The following is a 12,515-nucleotide window of genomic DNA, read 5'->3' on the forward strand; positions in this document are numbered from 1 at the left end:
GCACCCCCTGGCGGCCCGCCGCCCGCCCCGCCGCCTCCCGCGGCCGCCCGCCGCCCCTCAGCCCGGGGCGCGGCTCGGCCCCGCGGCGCAGAGCTGTCCGCGTCCTGAAGCGGCGGCTCAGGCGGGGCCCCCGCCGCCGTCCTGAGGCGGCCGCCGACGGCTCTACCTGCGGCCGCGCCCGCTCTCCGCAGCGGCATTTATACGGCCGGCCGCGGCCGGGCGCTTTATTTACGGAGAAACAGAGACACCCGGCTCCGGGCTGGCCCGGGCGACGCCTCCATCCGCCCTCCCCCTCCAGCCCCGGCGGCCCCCTCATTAGCCCTGCCCCTGGCCGGCGCTCCTGGGAGCGACCCTCCCGGCCCCGCGGCGGCCACCGCCCCCCTCCCCGCCGCCCGTACCCCCCCCCCCCCCCCCCCCCACTCCCCCCCCGGCCCCTCGGGGCCGGGGGCCGCATTTCAAAGCCGGCCGCCCGGCAGGCGTGCCGCCCGGGGACAGCGCGGATGAGGGTCGTCGTTGGGGGGAACTACTCTGCGGCGCGTGGAGCGGGGCGCTCTGCACGCACACGAACCCCTCCGACGGGTGGGTGCTCTCGTCCACCCCCACCAGCGGCCCCGAGGAGCCGTCTGCCCCACGGCGGCCCGCCAAAGGGCTCGCTGTTAAGGTGAGCCCGTGGGGACAAGATAGGACGAGCCGCTCCGCCCACACGGAAACCTCTGAGTTTCCAAAGCCCTGCTGCATCCCATGATCCAAGCTTTGGGAACCGGCTCCACGCAAAGATACAGACGCCTAATTAAATGCCTCTGCTCTCCGAACTGCCCCCGGGCTCCCCCAGCCGCCTCAGCGGGAAGGAGAAGTGGTTCAGAGCCCACGGGCTCTTTGTGTGACACCCGAAAGGACAGAAGGTAGCCCGGGGCTGCAGCTTCGGGATTGCCCAAAGTGGGTCGGAGGGAGTGAACAGGGCAGCCCCGCTGCGAATCTGATAGGGTTAGAGCTAGGACTGGGGCTGACAAAGTCAGCCCTGCATGCTAGGTGCACTGCGGCTCTTCCATGTTATGTGTGGAGGACAACTTAGCAAAGATATTGCAGGAGTGAAGTGAAGCTCGTGTCCCCCTCACCCTGGGAGACGTTTCAAATTTAGAATCAGTGCTGATGTTTTGACTAACAGCAAAAAAGTGCTGAGGGCACACGCTGAGGGTAGTGCGTCAAGTAAAATATTTGTTCAATGAGCCACTTGGGCATGGATATTCTCGATGGCCTTGGTTTCAAAGCATTTTAATATAGTCCTAACTTCAGGCATGTTGAAGCCAACATTGCTAAACTGGAGAGAAGCTACTTGCTGAAGGTACATGTTGCAGTGCAACACAGTTCAGGCTTTCTAATCCTGCAACAGGCTTCCCCTGCTGCTGTACTATAAGGAATGTCTAGGTAAACTGCAGAAATGCTTTGATCTGAGCAATGTTGTATCAGAGAGGGAAACAGCCAGCTTTCTAAATGGAGTCCCAAAGTTCTGTAAAAGCTCGTAAGCACAGCACTGGAGCGAGTAAAAGCCGAGAGTTAATGTCTAGCGGTAGGTCTTTGTGTTCCAAGGAAAGTGGCCTTATGTAAATGTTACTCCAGAGTGGGAAAGCTTTTGGATTTTTTTTGCTATGGGGAAATGGTATTAATGTTGGAAAACAGAAGAGTAGCTGGATTTCTTCAGTACAAGGGTGGTGAGACTCTGGAATAGAGTGCTCAGAGAGGTTGTGGATGCTCCCTCTCTGGAGGTGTTCGAGGCCAGGTTAGATGAGGCCTTGAGCAACCTGGTCTAGTTGAGAGGTGTCCCTGCCCATGGCAGGGAGGTTGGCTTAGATGATCTCTAAGGTCCCTTCCAGCCTAAGCCATTTTATGATTCTATGACATGTACCAAAGCGCATAGAGAAAAATGAGCAGGCATCAAACCTGAGTGATCTATTGAGTTAGAATCCAGTTCTGATAAAAATGGTGTAGCATGAAAAGTAGTTTCGAAATCTAACTTTGAAAAGCTGTTGTGGTAACATCTTCTTAGGTTCTAAAATTAACACAATGACAATGAAATTACTCCAGAAGGTATAATGACTTCTAGGCTAATTATTAAAGCAAAGATTAATAGCAAAAACGTTTGCAGGAAGCCAACCCAGATGCCCTACGCTTGCAACATAAAAAATTTCAGCACTGGATGTGTACTACGTATTATTTTCTCCTAGAATACCCACAAAACTATGATTATCTTATCATTCATCTAACTAGGATTTTAGAAGAGACCTGGGAGATATCAAGAAGAAAAGAAGTCATCCTGAACACAACAATTAGCATAGGAAGACTACAGTCAGAAGAATCTGACTGACTGTAACTCTTGCTCCTTGCAAATTTGTTTCCTGCAGTGTGCCTCTGTCCAAATGGAACTCCAAGGTTCAGCATCTTCGGTGAGGAGACGCTGTAGGATCATCAGCAGACAACGTACAGATGAGAACTCTCTAGGACCGTGCATATCGGCAGGACAGAAGTATGCATGTTTGAGGACAAGAGGTTTCAAGAAAAGAGCTCTATCTGTGTAACACGATGTGCTTACCAGCATTTGAAAAGAAAATTATTTGAGCAAGAGGATAAAGAACGCAAACCCTAGCTCAGCATAGATCCCATACACAGACCTGTGTGAAACCAGAAGCAACGAGCTTCTAAACTGTGATGCCGCTGACCCCACTCAGGATGCTGCCCCGCATAGTATCCCCTCCCCTTGGAACCGGACCCTTCAAGCTAGAAGGCAGGCTCTTCCTTTCCTTTGTCAACTGGAGCTTTTTTTCTTTCTCTTTTTTTTTTTTTTTCTTCTTTTTTTGTTAGTGTGAAATCTGCATCAGTCTTCTAAATCCTTTTGTTCACCTTATATTTGCTACTATTTCCTAATTAGTTCATGTTCATTCTGTACTCGGTATGAGACAAACAACCCAGGATGGATACCCAGCCTGTTTCCAAGTCCCTACCTACAGCATCACTGTATGCTCTGTTCCCAAGTCCTTAACTCTACACGCCAAAGTTATGTCTGGAGAAGACTCAAAGCCTAAGGTTTTGTCCTTACTGGTCAAGAGTAACAGTCCCTCTCGTCCTTCCTCTCACATTGTCTCTTTCCTGCACCATGTCTTAAACTTGAAAGGAAAGGAGTAGTTTAGCACCTTCCCAGCCAACTTAGTTTCTTCTTCCACAGTCACAGGAATACGGATTTAAACTTCAGGCTAAGCAACACGTAGAACATGGTCTCACTTTCCAGGTGAGCAGCTAGCTATTAAGCTATCTCACAAAACACAATTACCACCAAAACTACTGTCTCTTCTGGGTGTGTTTTCAAGGAGAAGAGCAAACCCAATCAGACTACACCAACAGCCTGATCTCAGGCAGCAGAATAAAAGAGTGGATTTAAGCTATGACTTAAATAGTCACAGCTTAAACTGCAGGTCTTGCAGATGTGCTTTTATCACCGCTGCAACTGGCGTCCGATTTCCAGACATGTGAGTTTTGAGAAATGCTTCTCATTTTCGTTTTCCCTAGTAGCTGACTTTGGTACCTCCTCACTTCCAACAGACATGCTGGTGCTAGTATCTAACTCCCCTGAGTCACTAACATAGGGGTAGGCTCCCACTCCCTAAACCCTGGTGCACCCAAGGGCGCTTGGGGACCTCAATATCCCAGACTTGGTTGTGCTGGTACCTGGGTAGCGTTTGGAAGGGACTCCTCTAGCGCAGAGTCCTGGTCTGTAGGAACGCAGCCTGCTCCCCCTCCACTCAGCTCTCCCAAAGCTGGAGGTGTAATAGCTGCGTCCTTTTAGGGCAGATGCGCGCTCGCAGGTGGCAACAGGAATTTGCTATGGACCATATCCGTATTTCAGAGTGACGGACACAAAACTAGAGGGACTCTTGTTTTCCTCACAAAACCACCTTGCAAATGCTTGTACCTATTTGCATATTGCCTCAAGAGCAAACCAGAAGCATTACATTTTGTCGCAGAAAATAAAATATTGCGTATGACTCCTGAACTGGGGATGCTCAGTTCTAGAATTACATTTTTAGATGTTGCACAATGAACGTACACAGCAATATTCAGCACAGAGGACTGGGAAGACACAACTGAGAGCTGATTTTCCAGCTTAGCTTTATTTGTAAAACGATTTGTATCAGGTTGCATTGGGACTCGGATTCCAGCTGCCCCTGGGATAAGCACTGTCCAAAGGCAATGCAAAATGAGGGTTTCTGTCCCAAAAAGCTTACAAAGTAAATTCAGTATTTCAAGGAACACTTGAGAACTGAGGCAGTGATGCAATACTTCTACCATAACTTCACATTTAGAAAAACCAAACTTAAACATTGTTTTCAACGCTGAGTGAAAACCAGAGCTCCCATCCTTCAAAACAAGCTGGAAAGCACAGTGTCTTTTCAAGGAGGCTACGTAGCAAGGGACTAGCATGGCAGCAAATACAAGTAGTGCCACTGCAAGAGCACATTTTCAGGAAAGACTGTGCACAATTTATGTTATTAAAGAAGATATATTATTGGGTGTTTGCTGCAAAAATAGTAAAAGGGAAAAACATCCTGCCTAGCTAAAGGTGCTTTCATCTAAGGAAACACCAAAGCATGTAGTCAGGTCTATTAATATTCAGGTCAGTTCTCACGCACCCACCATGACCTCACTACTTTCTTGACTCAGCAGAAAAAGGGGTTTATGAAAAAAACTATGAAAACACCTCTCAATTTTTCCAAAAGTTACTAGTTGCAACTAAACCTGTGCAACTTTTTAGAATTAATACTCTCTCCTTGGCTTCCCCACCAAAGTACTGAAAATACACATTCCCACTTTACTAAAGAGGGAAAAAGGCTCCAAAACAACCAATTACTTTGACATTAGAGTATAAAGAGCTCCAAATTCTTACTTCTGGAGACATACCCAGAATTAAATCAACTGTCAAACGTGAGTACAGGAAGGAATTTTGATTCCATTAGTACCAGTGGAGATTTAACTTTTTTTTTTCATCTTTTCTACAAAACATGACCAAATCTGACCAAACAGCATGAAAGATCGAGAGTTAAAAACATTAAATTTTGATTCAGTCTTTCCCTGTATATCAGCTGTAACTTAAAATATTACCAGTGAGAAAACTGTACTTGAAGCTGATCAACCCAGACTCCTGCAGGCTCTGAACATGTATAAATATTGCGAAACAATGCAAAATACTCTGAAAGATTTGCCATCTACTGGAACTTCCAGATACATTGTTTAGACTCAAAATTTTACAAGAGAAACATGTTCTTTCCAAGAATACAATTCCGCAAAGCAAATTTACAAGATGCCTTCCATCTGAGTAACAAAAGGTTATTTTTCTGTGAACAAATCTAGGACCCCAAAGAGCTGAGCATGTGATAATGCAACTCAGTCAAATGTGTGTGACCATCCACAACAGAGAAGCAGAAAAAAGACGATGGTCATATTCTGCTCTGCAACAGGGAAATCTGATACGTGGCACAAGTAACAGATAAGACAGAAGAAATGACCGGAGGTAAAGCAGAAAGTCTGTGCATTTTAAGCAATCTCTAATTTCTAAATAAGGAAACATTCTCCGTGGCCTGATGGGCAGGGGGGTGGGTTTTGTTTTAAGCTGCTGTCTGCTCAGTCTCTCAACAAACGGATCCCCATCTTCCAAGCAGCCAGCAAGAAACTGCCAGGCTGAGGTGACCCACGTCATTACAGAGGGCAGTGTGCAAATGCACGTTGCACGTTCAAAAACACCAGGGATCATGCCAGCTTCTGAGGGAACCGGATATACCGCTGCGCGCTCCTCCACACTTAGTCATGCTCCTCAGCAAAAATTACTGTAAAGCACTTGGGCTTCCTTCTCAAGGAGAAGTATTGATGCTAGCAGTGCATTCACAACTACCCCTTTTTTGTTCCATATTATTTCTTCCAAGATAATTTTTTAGGTATGACGAGTCTGGAGCATGACAACTTTCATCATAAGCTGCTAATTAACTGCCTAATTATTTACTTGTACTACAGGAAGAATCTAATGAGTAGATAACAACAGTAAATAATAAGTAATATTTGCTTTTGTTCTGGGTCTTAAAGTAAGAAAAAGCTGAGGTTTCAGTTCTGTTATTAAAAACAGCACTTGTTGTTATATCTCTAAGGCTTCCAACCAGTCTTCAGGTCAGATTGGAGATAACATTCTCCCATAATTTTAAATATTTCAGTAAGGGCTGGGGTAAAAAAGAAAGATGCATTTAACTACATCACCTAAACCTCTGTGTATGCAGGTATTCAAATCTGCAGCTTTTGCTGAAAGCTTTGATATGAATAAACAAGTCTCCAGTGTCACAGAATCTCTTGAGAACACATTCTGTACTACTTCAGCAAGGATGAAGTATTTTTTAAAAACATATGCATTCTTATTTAATATGCTATGTTACTATACTTTATAGTACTTAATAGGGTATGTTTAAATCCTAAGCTAAACAAATCCTGTTTCCAGAGCAAAACTACCCCGATGAAGAAGTCTGTATTTACAGGAAAAAGGCGAAATATCGCCAAGTTCAAAGTGTATTTTGTTCTTTGTGTATATTATACCTATTAACTCTGATGAGATAATATACTGGGAGAGATTTACGCAAATAAACTCAGAAACTCATGAACTTGAACAATCCCTTTAATATAGCAAACATATCCAACTTCCAAATATAAACTGGAACCAACTAACAAAGAAGAAACTCAAACCAACTTTCTGAATGCCAAAAAGGGCTTATGCAAAACAGTGCACGTTTATTCGAGGTATCGTATCCATGAAAACAAAACAAAACAAACCCAACTATCTACATTTAAAAAGAATTTTTACTTAGCTAGGCAAAAGAAGTTCGGTGGCTCATACAGAGTAAATAGATGTAAACAGTGTAAAAATACAGAATGTTAATACCAATCAACACGAAATTTTGGTTATGAAAACTGAAATAACCCAATATAAAGGAAAATAAGCCAGAGGCATGCAAAGTGTTATTTGGTAAAATACACTCAACCATGTGGCTAAATGAAAGCCACAAGCTAGTGAGATGGATTTAGAAATGCAGTTTTCCTTCTTTCTTTCTTTTCCTTAGATTGATTGTCAATCAATTTTCCACTGAAGTGGAATGGCTGACGAAAAGCTTTCAGCCTTCTTCAACCCACTGGTAACTCAATTTCTGAAGACTCCAAAGAGGTGCTGCAAAGGAGGTTTAGGTAATTGTGGTTTTATGATACAGTGCAACATACAACCTTGCTCAAATGCTACAAGCAAATGGTGTGTGAACTGTTACCATTCTGGAAGGCAAAAGCTTGATAAACAGTCAAGTTGCTCCAGTGGAATTGAAAGATTTTCAAGTTTCTCCTCACAAGAGCAGTAACAAACTCCATGGTAAGGTGGGTAAACCACTTAACATTTTATTTGCAACATAGAACACTTTGGCAACCAAAACATATTAAAGGAACAGTGACCTGCAGTGCAGCAGAATCAAGTTTTGTTTCAGATAAGCCTTGTGCTGTTTAGGCTCCTGATGCCTTTCTCACTGAAGCAGCTGTCTTAGATGCACCTACAGGTCTTTCTTGGCTTCTGCTTCATTTAAACTGTCCTGAAGAGAGACAGAATAAAACCAAGATGAAAAACCACTGACTCCAGATGCCACATGTTGCCCCCCTGCGGTCATACCCGATTTGTTCACTATAAGCCCTCCAAAGCTCATCCCATCAATACCACCCCACTGAACAGGGCGCTTCTGACCGTAGCACAGGAACCGCCATGCAGCCTACTTCTGCTCACTAGTCACGGTACAGCTCAACTGTGCAGTAAACTCAGCAGAAAGTGTTTTCTGCTGTCAACTGATTTATTCTTAGGGGCTGCATCTACTGTGTGCTCAGCACCTTCTGTTCTTTCCAAGCAGAGATAAACACAGAACACTGTAGGGATGTGTGTTCTAGACCACAAGACTGTTAGAAATGCAGCAGGACTACTACGGCTCATTACACAGGGAAGCACAACAAAGATAGGACATGCACGGTGGTCTTAATTCGAATACAGAGATCAGTTGAGCAATCTCTATGAGAGTATAGGGTGAGGCTAGACATCAGTAAGCAGCTTCACAGGGTACAGGAAAAAGATTAACCAGCTCAAATTTGCCTTTTAAAAAAAAAATAATTAGTACAGAGCCAACAAACAGCTGCTCTTAAAAAACAGGTCACTAATTTTAATGCCAACCATTTATTTTCTCCCAAGACCATTCTTCGTAAACTTTAATTTTTATTTAATTTTTGTTGACTTCTGAGACAGATGTTAGGCATAGAACACACAACCCCCTGTCAGACAACTTAAAGAACAGGCAGGGCTGCCAGTTCTACCAGAAATAATTACTGTCTATATTATGGGTATTACAGCCACGCACATATGCAAACCCAATCAAACTGCTGATTCACCTTTTGCTTGCTACCTCTTTTTTATTTTGTACTTCAGCTTGAATTTTTATAGCAGCCTGATTTCAGCCTAGGCTGTTTGTTGGGGGGTTTTCTGTAGTTTTTTGTTCTTGCGTATCAACAGTATTGCAACATTTATAATCCAGTATTGCAAAAGCATGTTTAAAGAGCAAACAAAATATAATTACTCTTATAAATGATGTATATACCACACACAGACTACTCCTATAATTTTCTTACAAGATTTCAGTTTGATCTTCACAGGTGAAGCTATCTGAATCTTATTTCCCAAGCAACAGCAAAAGAGTTTGACCATGACCTGAGCTTTGCCACCTGAAGCAAACCAAAAAATGTTAACAGCTTTGCTGTCTAGTCCTTGAAAAACAAAACTACTATTTTGAAGAAGTTTAAGGAGTGCTACCCATTGTAACTTTATGTTACACTAAAGATTCTGGTAAATTCTCGTGTAATAACCAACAAGCAAAATTTTGCTGGTATAATTTCAGAACACCATGTTCATATAGCAATTCAGAACCACCTACCCGAAGCTGTTCATATTCTCTCCTGAGATGCTTGTATTCTCTTTTAAGGTCTTCATACTGCTTTTTAGCTGCAGTCACTTCATTATTTTCCTTTTGGAGAGCTGTAAAATATCAGAATTAGTGTTTTAATTGTTACTTGTATTCCTGCAGTTCCTCAGAGCCCTAGCTATATATTAGGGCTCCACTGCACTCAACAGTCCTTCCTTTTAAAAAAACCCTTAAATTTAAACACAGATGGAAGAGATGTGCCGGACAGGGAAGGGGAAGAAAATTCCTTGTGTTGAGGAAGAGCAGCACAAGGAACAGGAAGGGGCTGTAAGAAAGGTAAGGACAAGACCAATAAACTGTTCACATAGGTGACAAGCTAGCGATGACTACAGTGTTCTGTCACATTGCAGAAGACTGTTCTAGAAAAACAAAACTCTACAACCCCAAAACCAAAACTGTCAGCCCTCTCAAAAACAAAGAGGGAATTCAAGCACTGGGCAAGATTTTAGCAAAGCAAGGGAGGCTGCCTACAAAACGGGGCAGGGGGGAGATAATCCATTGTTATAGGAGCATAGAGCCCTCCTTTTCACCCTGCTACGTATTTCCCCATGCCTGAGTTAATTCATTAGAAGCATCACTCTTATGGATGAGAAGGCAGAAATGGTGGTGGTAGCACAGACAACTGTGAACAGTTTTTTAACCTGAGAAAAAGGAATTATTGCCCTACCCACAATCTCAACAGCAATAAACTGCGAGCATGTCCATGCTGCAGTACAAATCAGCCCAGGACTCCACAGGGGCTAATTTACAATGCAACGTACATCAGCATAAAGTTTCATAAAGCCATTACTGCTAAGGTGTTATGTGAGCATCCAAGTAAGGTCATTTAGACATTTTTTATATTCCTCTGCTATAGGTATCTCAGGTATGTTTATACTTCTCTGCTGTAGCAGCACAGGCATACCCTAAAACTTGATTTATTCATGCTACAACAGAGAAGTGTCAGTAATGGCCTATAAGGCTATCTCACAGAGCCACATTTAAAAAGCAAATCTCGATGGTACAAATAAAGAGAAACATTTGCAATTTTCCTCATTCGAAAAACATGAGGATCTGTCCTTCAACTGCGAGCTCACTGAGACAGACTGTTCTTTCCCAGAGACTTCCAAGTCACTCACTAATTGCAGCACCTCTGTAAGAGCCTGTTCTCAAAAGATGAGGAGCTAGATGTGGTTTGTTTTTTTTAAGCACCTAGCTACAAGCATTCTGCTCTGAACTGTGTTTCTCTTTTGGCTCTAGTTTATGAAACATCAGGACACAAGAGATTTGACCTCTGACACCCAAAGAGGAAGACTCCCTCCCCCAGCCCTTCTGCTATTTTTAATCAATTTGAATGTATAGATTCAAAATCATTCCCATTTTAAAAGTCTGCAACTACTTTTCCAGTAACAGGACTTTTACCTAGCCTGAAATTCTGCTCTACTGAAGTTAATTACACTTACGTCTATTGATTCCAACAAGGCAAAAAATTCATCCCACCTCTTTACAGCTTTTCTTTCATTTCCATACTCTTTCACAGATATCCTTCAATTTTTAATGCATCCTTGACAGCATCAACACAGAAACATTTTCTAAAGGTTTTAGTATTTGGAATAACCATGATTTTCCCCCATCTGACAAGTTGAACCCCACTGCACTTACGCTCTCTCCCATCTTGTTACTGTTTAAAATGTTCAACAGTAAAATTTGGAAATCACTCCAAAATAAACTTGCAACAATTTGATATAAACTTCTGAATTTTAAGTGTAGACAAAAAACATACACATATGCCATTTCACCTCTTCAAGAATCCGCTAACTGGAAAGCTAAATTTTGCCTTTGTTTAAATATTCTGGTACACAGTTATAGTAAGAATTAATGATATCTCATTTCTGAAGAAGTCATAACTCAATGTTATTGACCTAATACTATTTAGCGGTTTACAAGCAGCAGCACAGTACTTTAGGTGCAACTAAAAACTACTGTATCTTTAAAACATGAACAAAATACTTAAAAGTATCTGCAAACCAAGAAAGCAAACAAGCCACTGCATTGTTTCAATGTTTTGACCAAAACAGATGTATGACAGGAATACCTCACCTAACCCTAGAACAAAAAGCAAAGAACAGACTGACCTTTCCACCTGTGTTGGCTACGGACAAAAAAAAAATCCAAACCCAACCCCAGACTCATTCTTGTTGGGACCACACATCAAAAAGGAGCATCACATCTTTGACGAATTCCCCAGCGCACCAACTCCTCTGGATGTCTTGTCAAGCGACGGAGACTGTCCATACATCGCTGCTCAACTATTTTACATCACCGTTCACCTATTTTGCCATTGCATGAACACTGCAGTGCAGCCAAGTCGATCGTACAGGTATATTGTTTGTCATATGGATCATATCATATGAACACCAATCCAGCAGAAAACAGAAGATCCTTTGTGTGCACAACACAGTCAGCTACTATTTCTGCCTTCCATCTGGCCTGTTATGTTGCCTCACAGGAGACAGCACAGCTGGACTGGCAGCAAGCAAAACCCAACAGCTGACTGTTCCTACCATGTAAATGCAGGAGTAGGCAGGAGGCAAGAATGCTGCTTCTACGTTGATGCAACTAAGGAGAGGAACAGTCAGTTAAGTCCCGAAACTGGAATCCAGCCTCAGTACTGTGAGGGGTGGGCTATCCTTTTTCATTCCCTCCCAAGAAAAATCAACAAAGTATTCTTAGGGCAGTATATGAATGGAAGACATTTATGGAAAACTTTATCCCTTTACACTTCATGTGTAACTGGAGGTCCATAAACTAATGTAACATGTACAGTCTGGGAGAAGTAGAGAACTTGTCCTTCCCTTACCACATTCTCTGGTTCCAGGATAGATAGTTTACTTCAGATACCCCTAAAGTCAAAGGAGGATGAGGAATAAAATTGCTCTGAAGATATTAATAGAGCCCCGTAGCTGTAGCATTTCTATTATCTTATTTCAACAAGGATAAAGAACAGAACAGTAAAACACCACCAAACAGCAACAAAAGCAACCCATGATTCTTTGGGCATTTCCCTGCATAACTACTACTTCTGGTCTGACAATCACTTGACTTACAGTGCTTGCTACTAAGGAAACGATCTGGAACTTAAATTAGCATTGCTCACAATACAAGTCTAAAACCCAAACGATTTGGACTAGTTTAAGACTAAGAAAGATCCCTCTCTTTTAACAGTCTTCAAGTTGAGAAAGAGCTATTCACATTTAAGAATTTAGGCACTGACGGGGCAAGAGATCTGCCAACAAATACGCTGTAAAGCTGGGAACACAACTCCAGTCAAGTAATTCCACACTAATTCTGAATTCTCTTAAGATGTCATGGTCAGATAAGTTTAAAAAAAGAAGGCAGGGCCAAAAAATTACACACAACTTTGCTTCAAGTACCTTTGGCAACCTCCAATGAAATTTT

The 12,515-nt window shown here is 42.9% G+C and overlaps 1 protein-coding gene across 1 annotated transcript in view; it reads right to left on the reverse strand.

The window, feature by feature from the left end:
* Positions 1–6,682: 6,682 nt before the first annotated feature.
* BCAP29 (B cell receptor associated protein 29) overlaps positions 6,683–12,515 on the reverse strand; it is a 28,698-nt gene continuing 22,865 nt past the window's right edge. The window contains exons 7-8 of the mRNA XM_086480602.1: positions 9,030–9,130; positions 6,683–7,652 (exon numbers count right to left, since the gene is read on the reverse strand). Of these exons, the coding sequence (XP_086336728.1) occupies positions 7,614–7,652; positions 9,030–9,130 (140 nt within the window). The 3' untranslated portion in view covers positions 6,683–7,613. The remainder of the gene's footprint in view (positions 7,653–9,029; positions 9,131–12,515) is intronic.

The sequence above is a fragment of the Leptosomus discolor genome, chromosome 1, assembly GCF_034619465.1.
Source record: "Leptosomus discolor isolate bLepDis1 chromosome 1, bLepDis1.hap2, whole genome shotgun sequence".
NCBI lineage: Eukaryota > Metazoa > Chordata > Aves > Leptosomiformes > Leptosomidae > Leptosomus > Leptosomus discolor.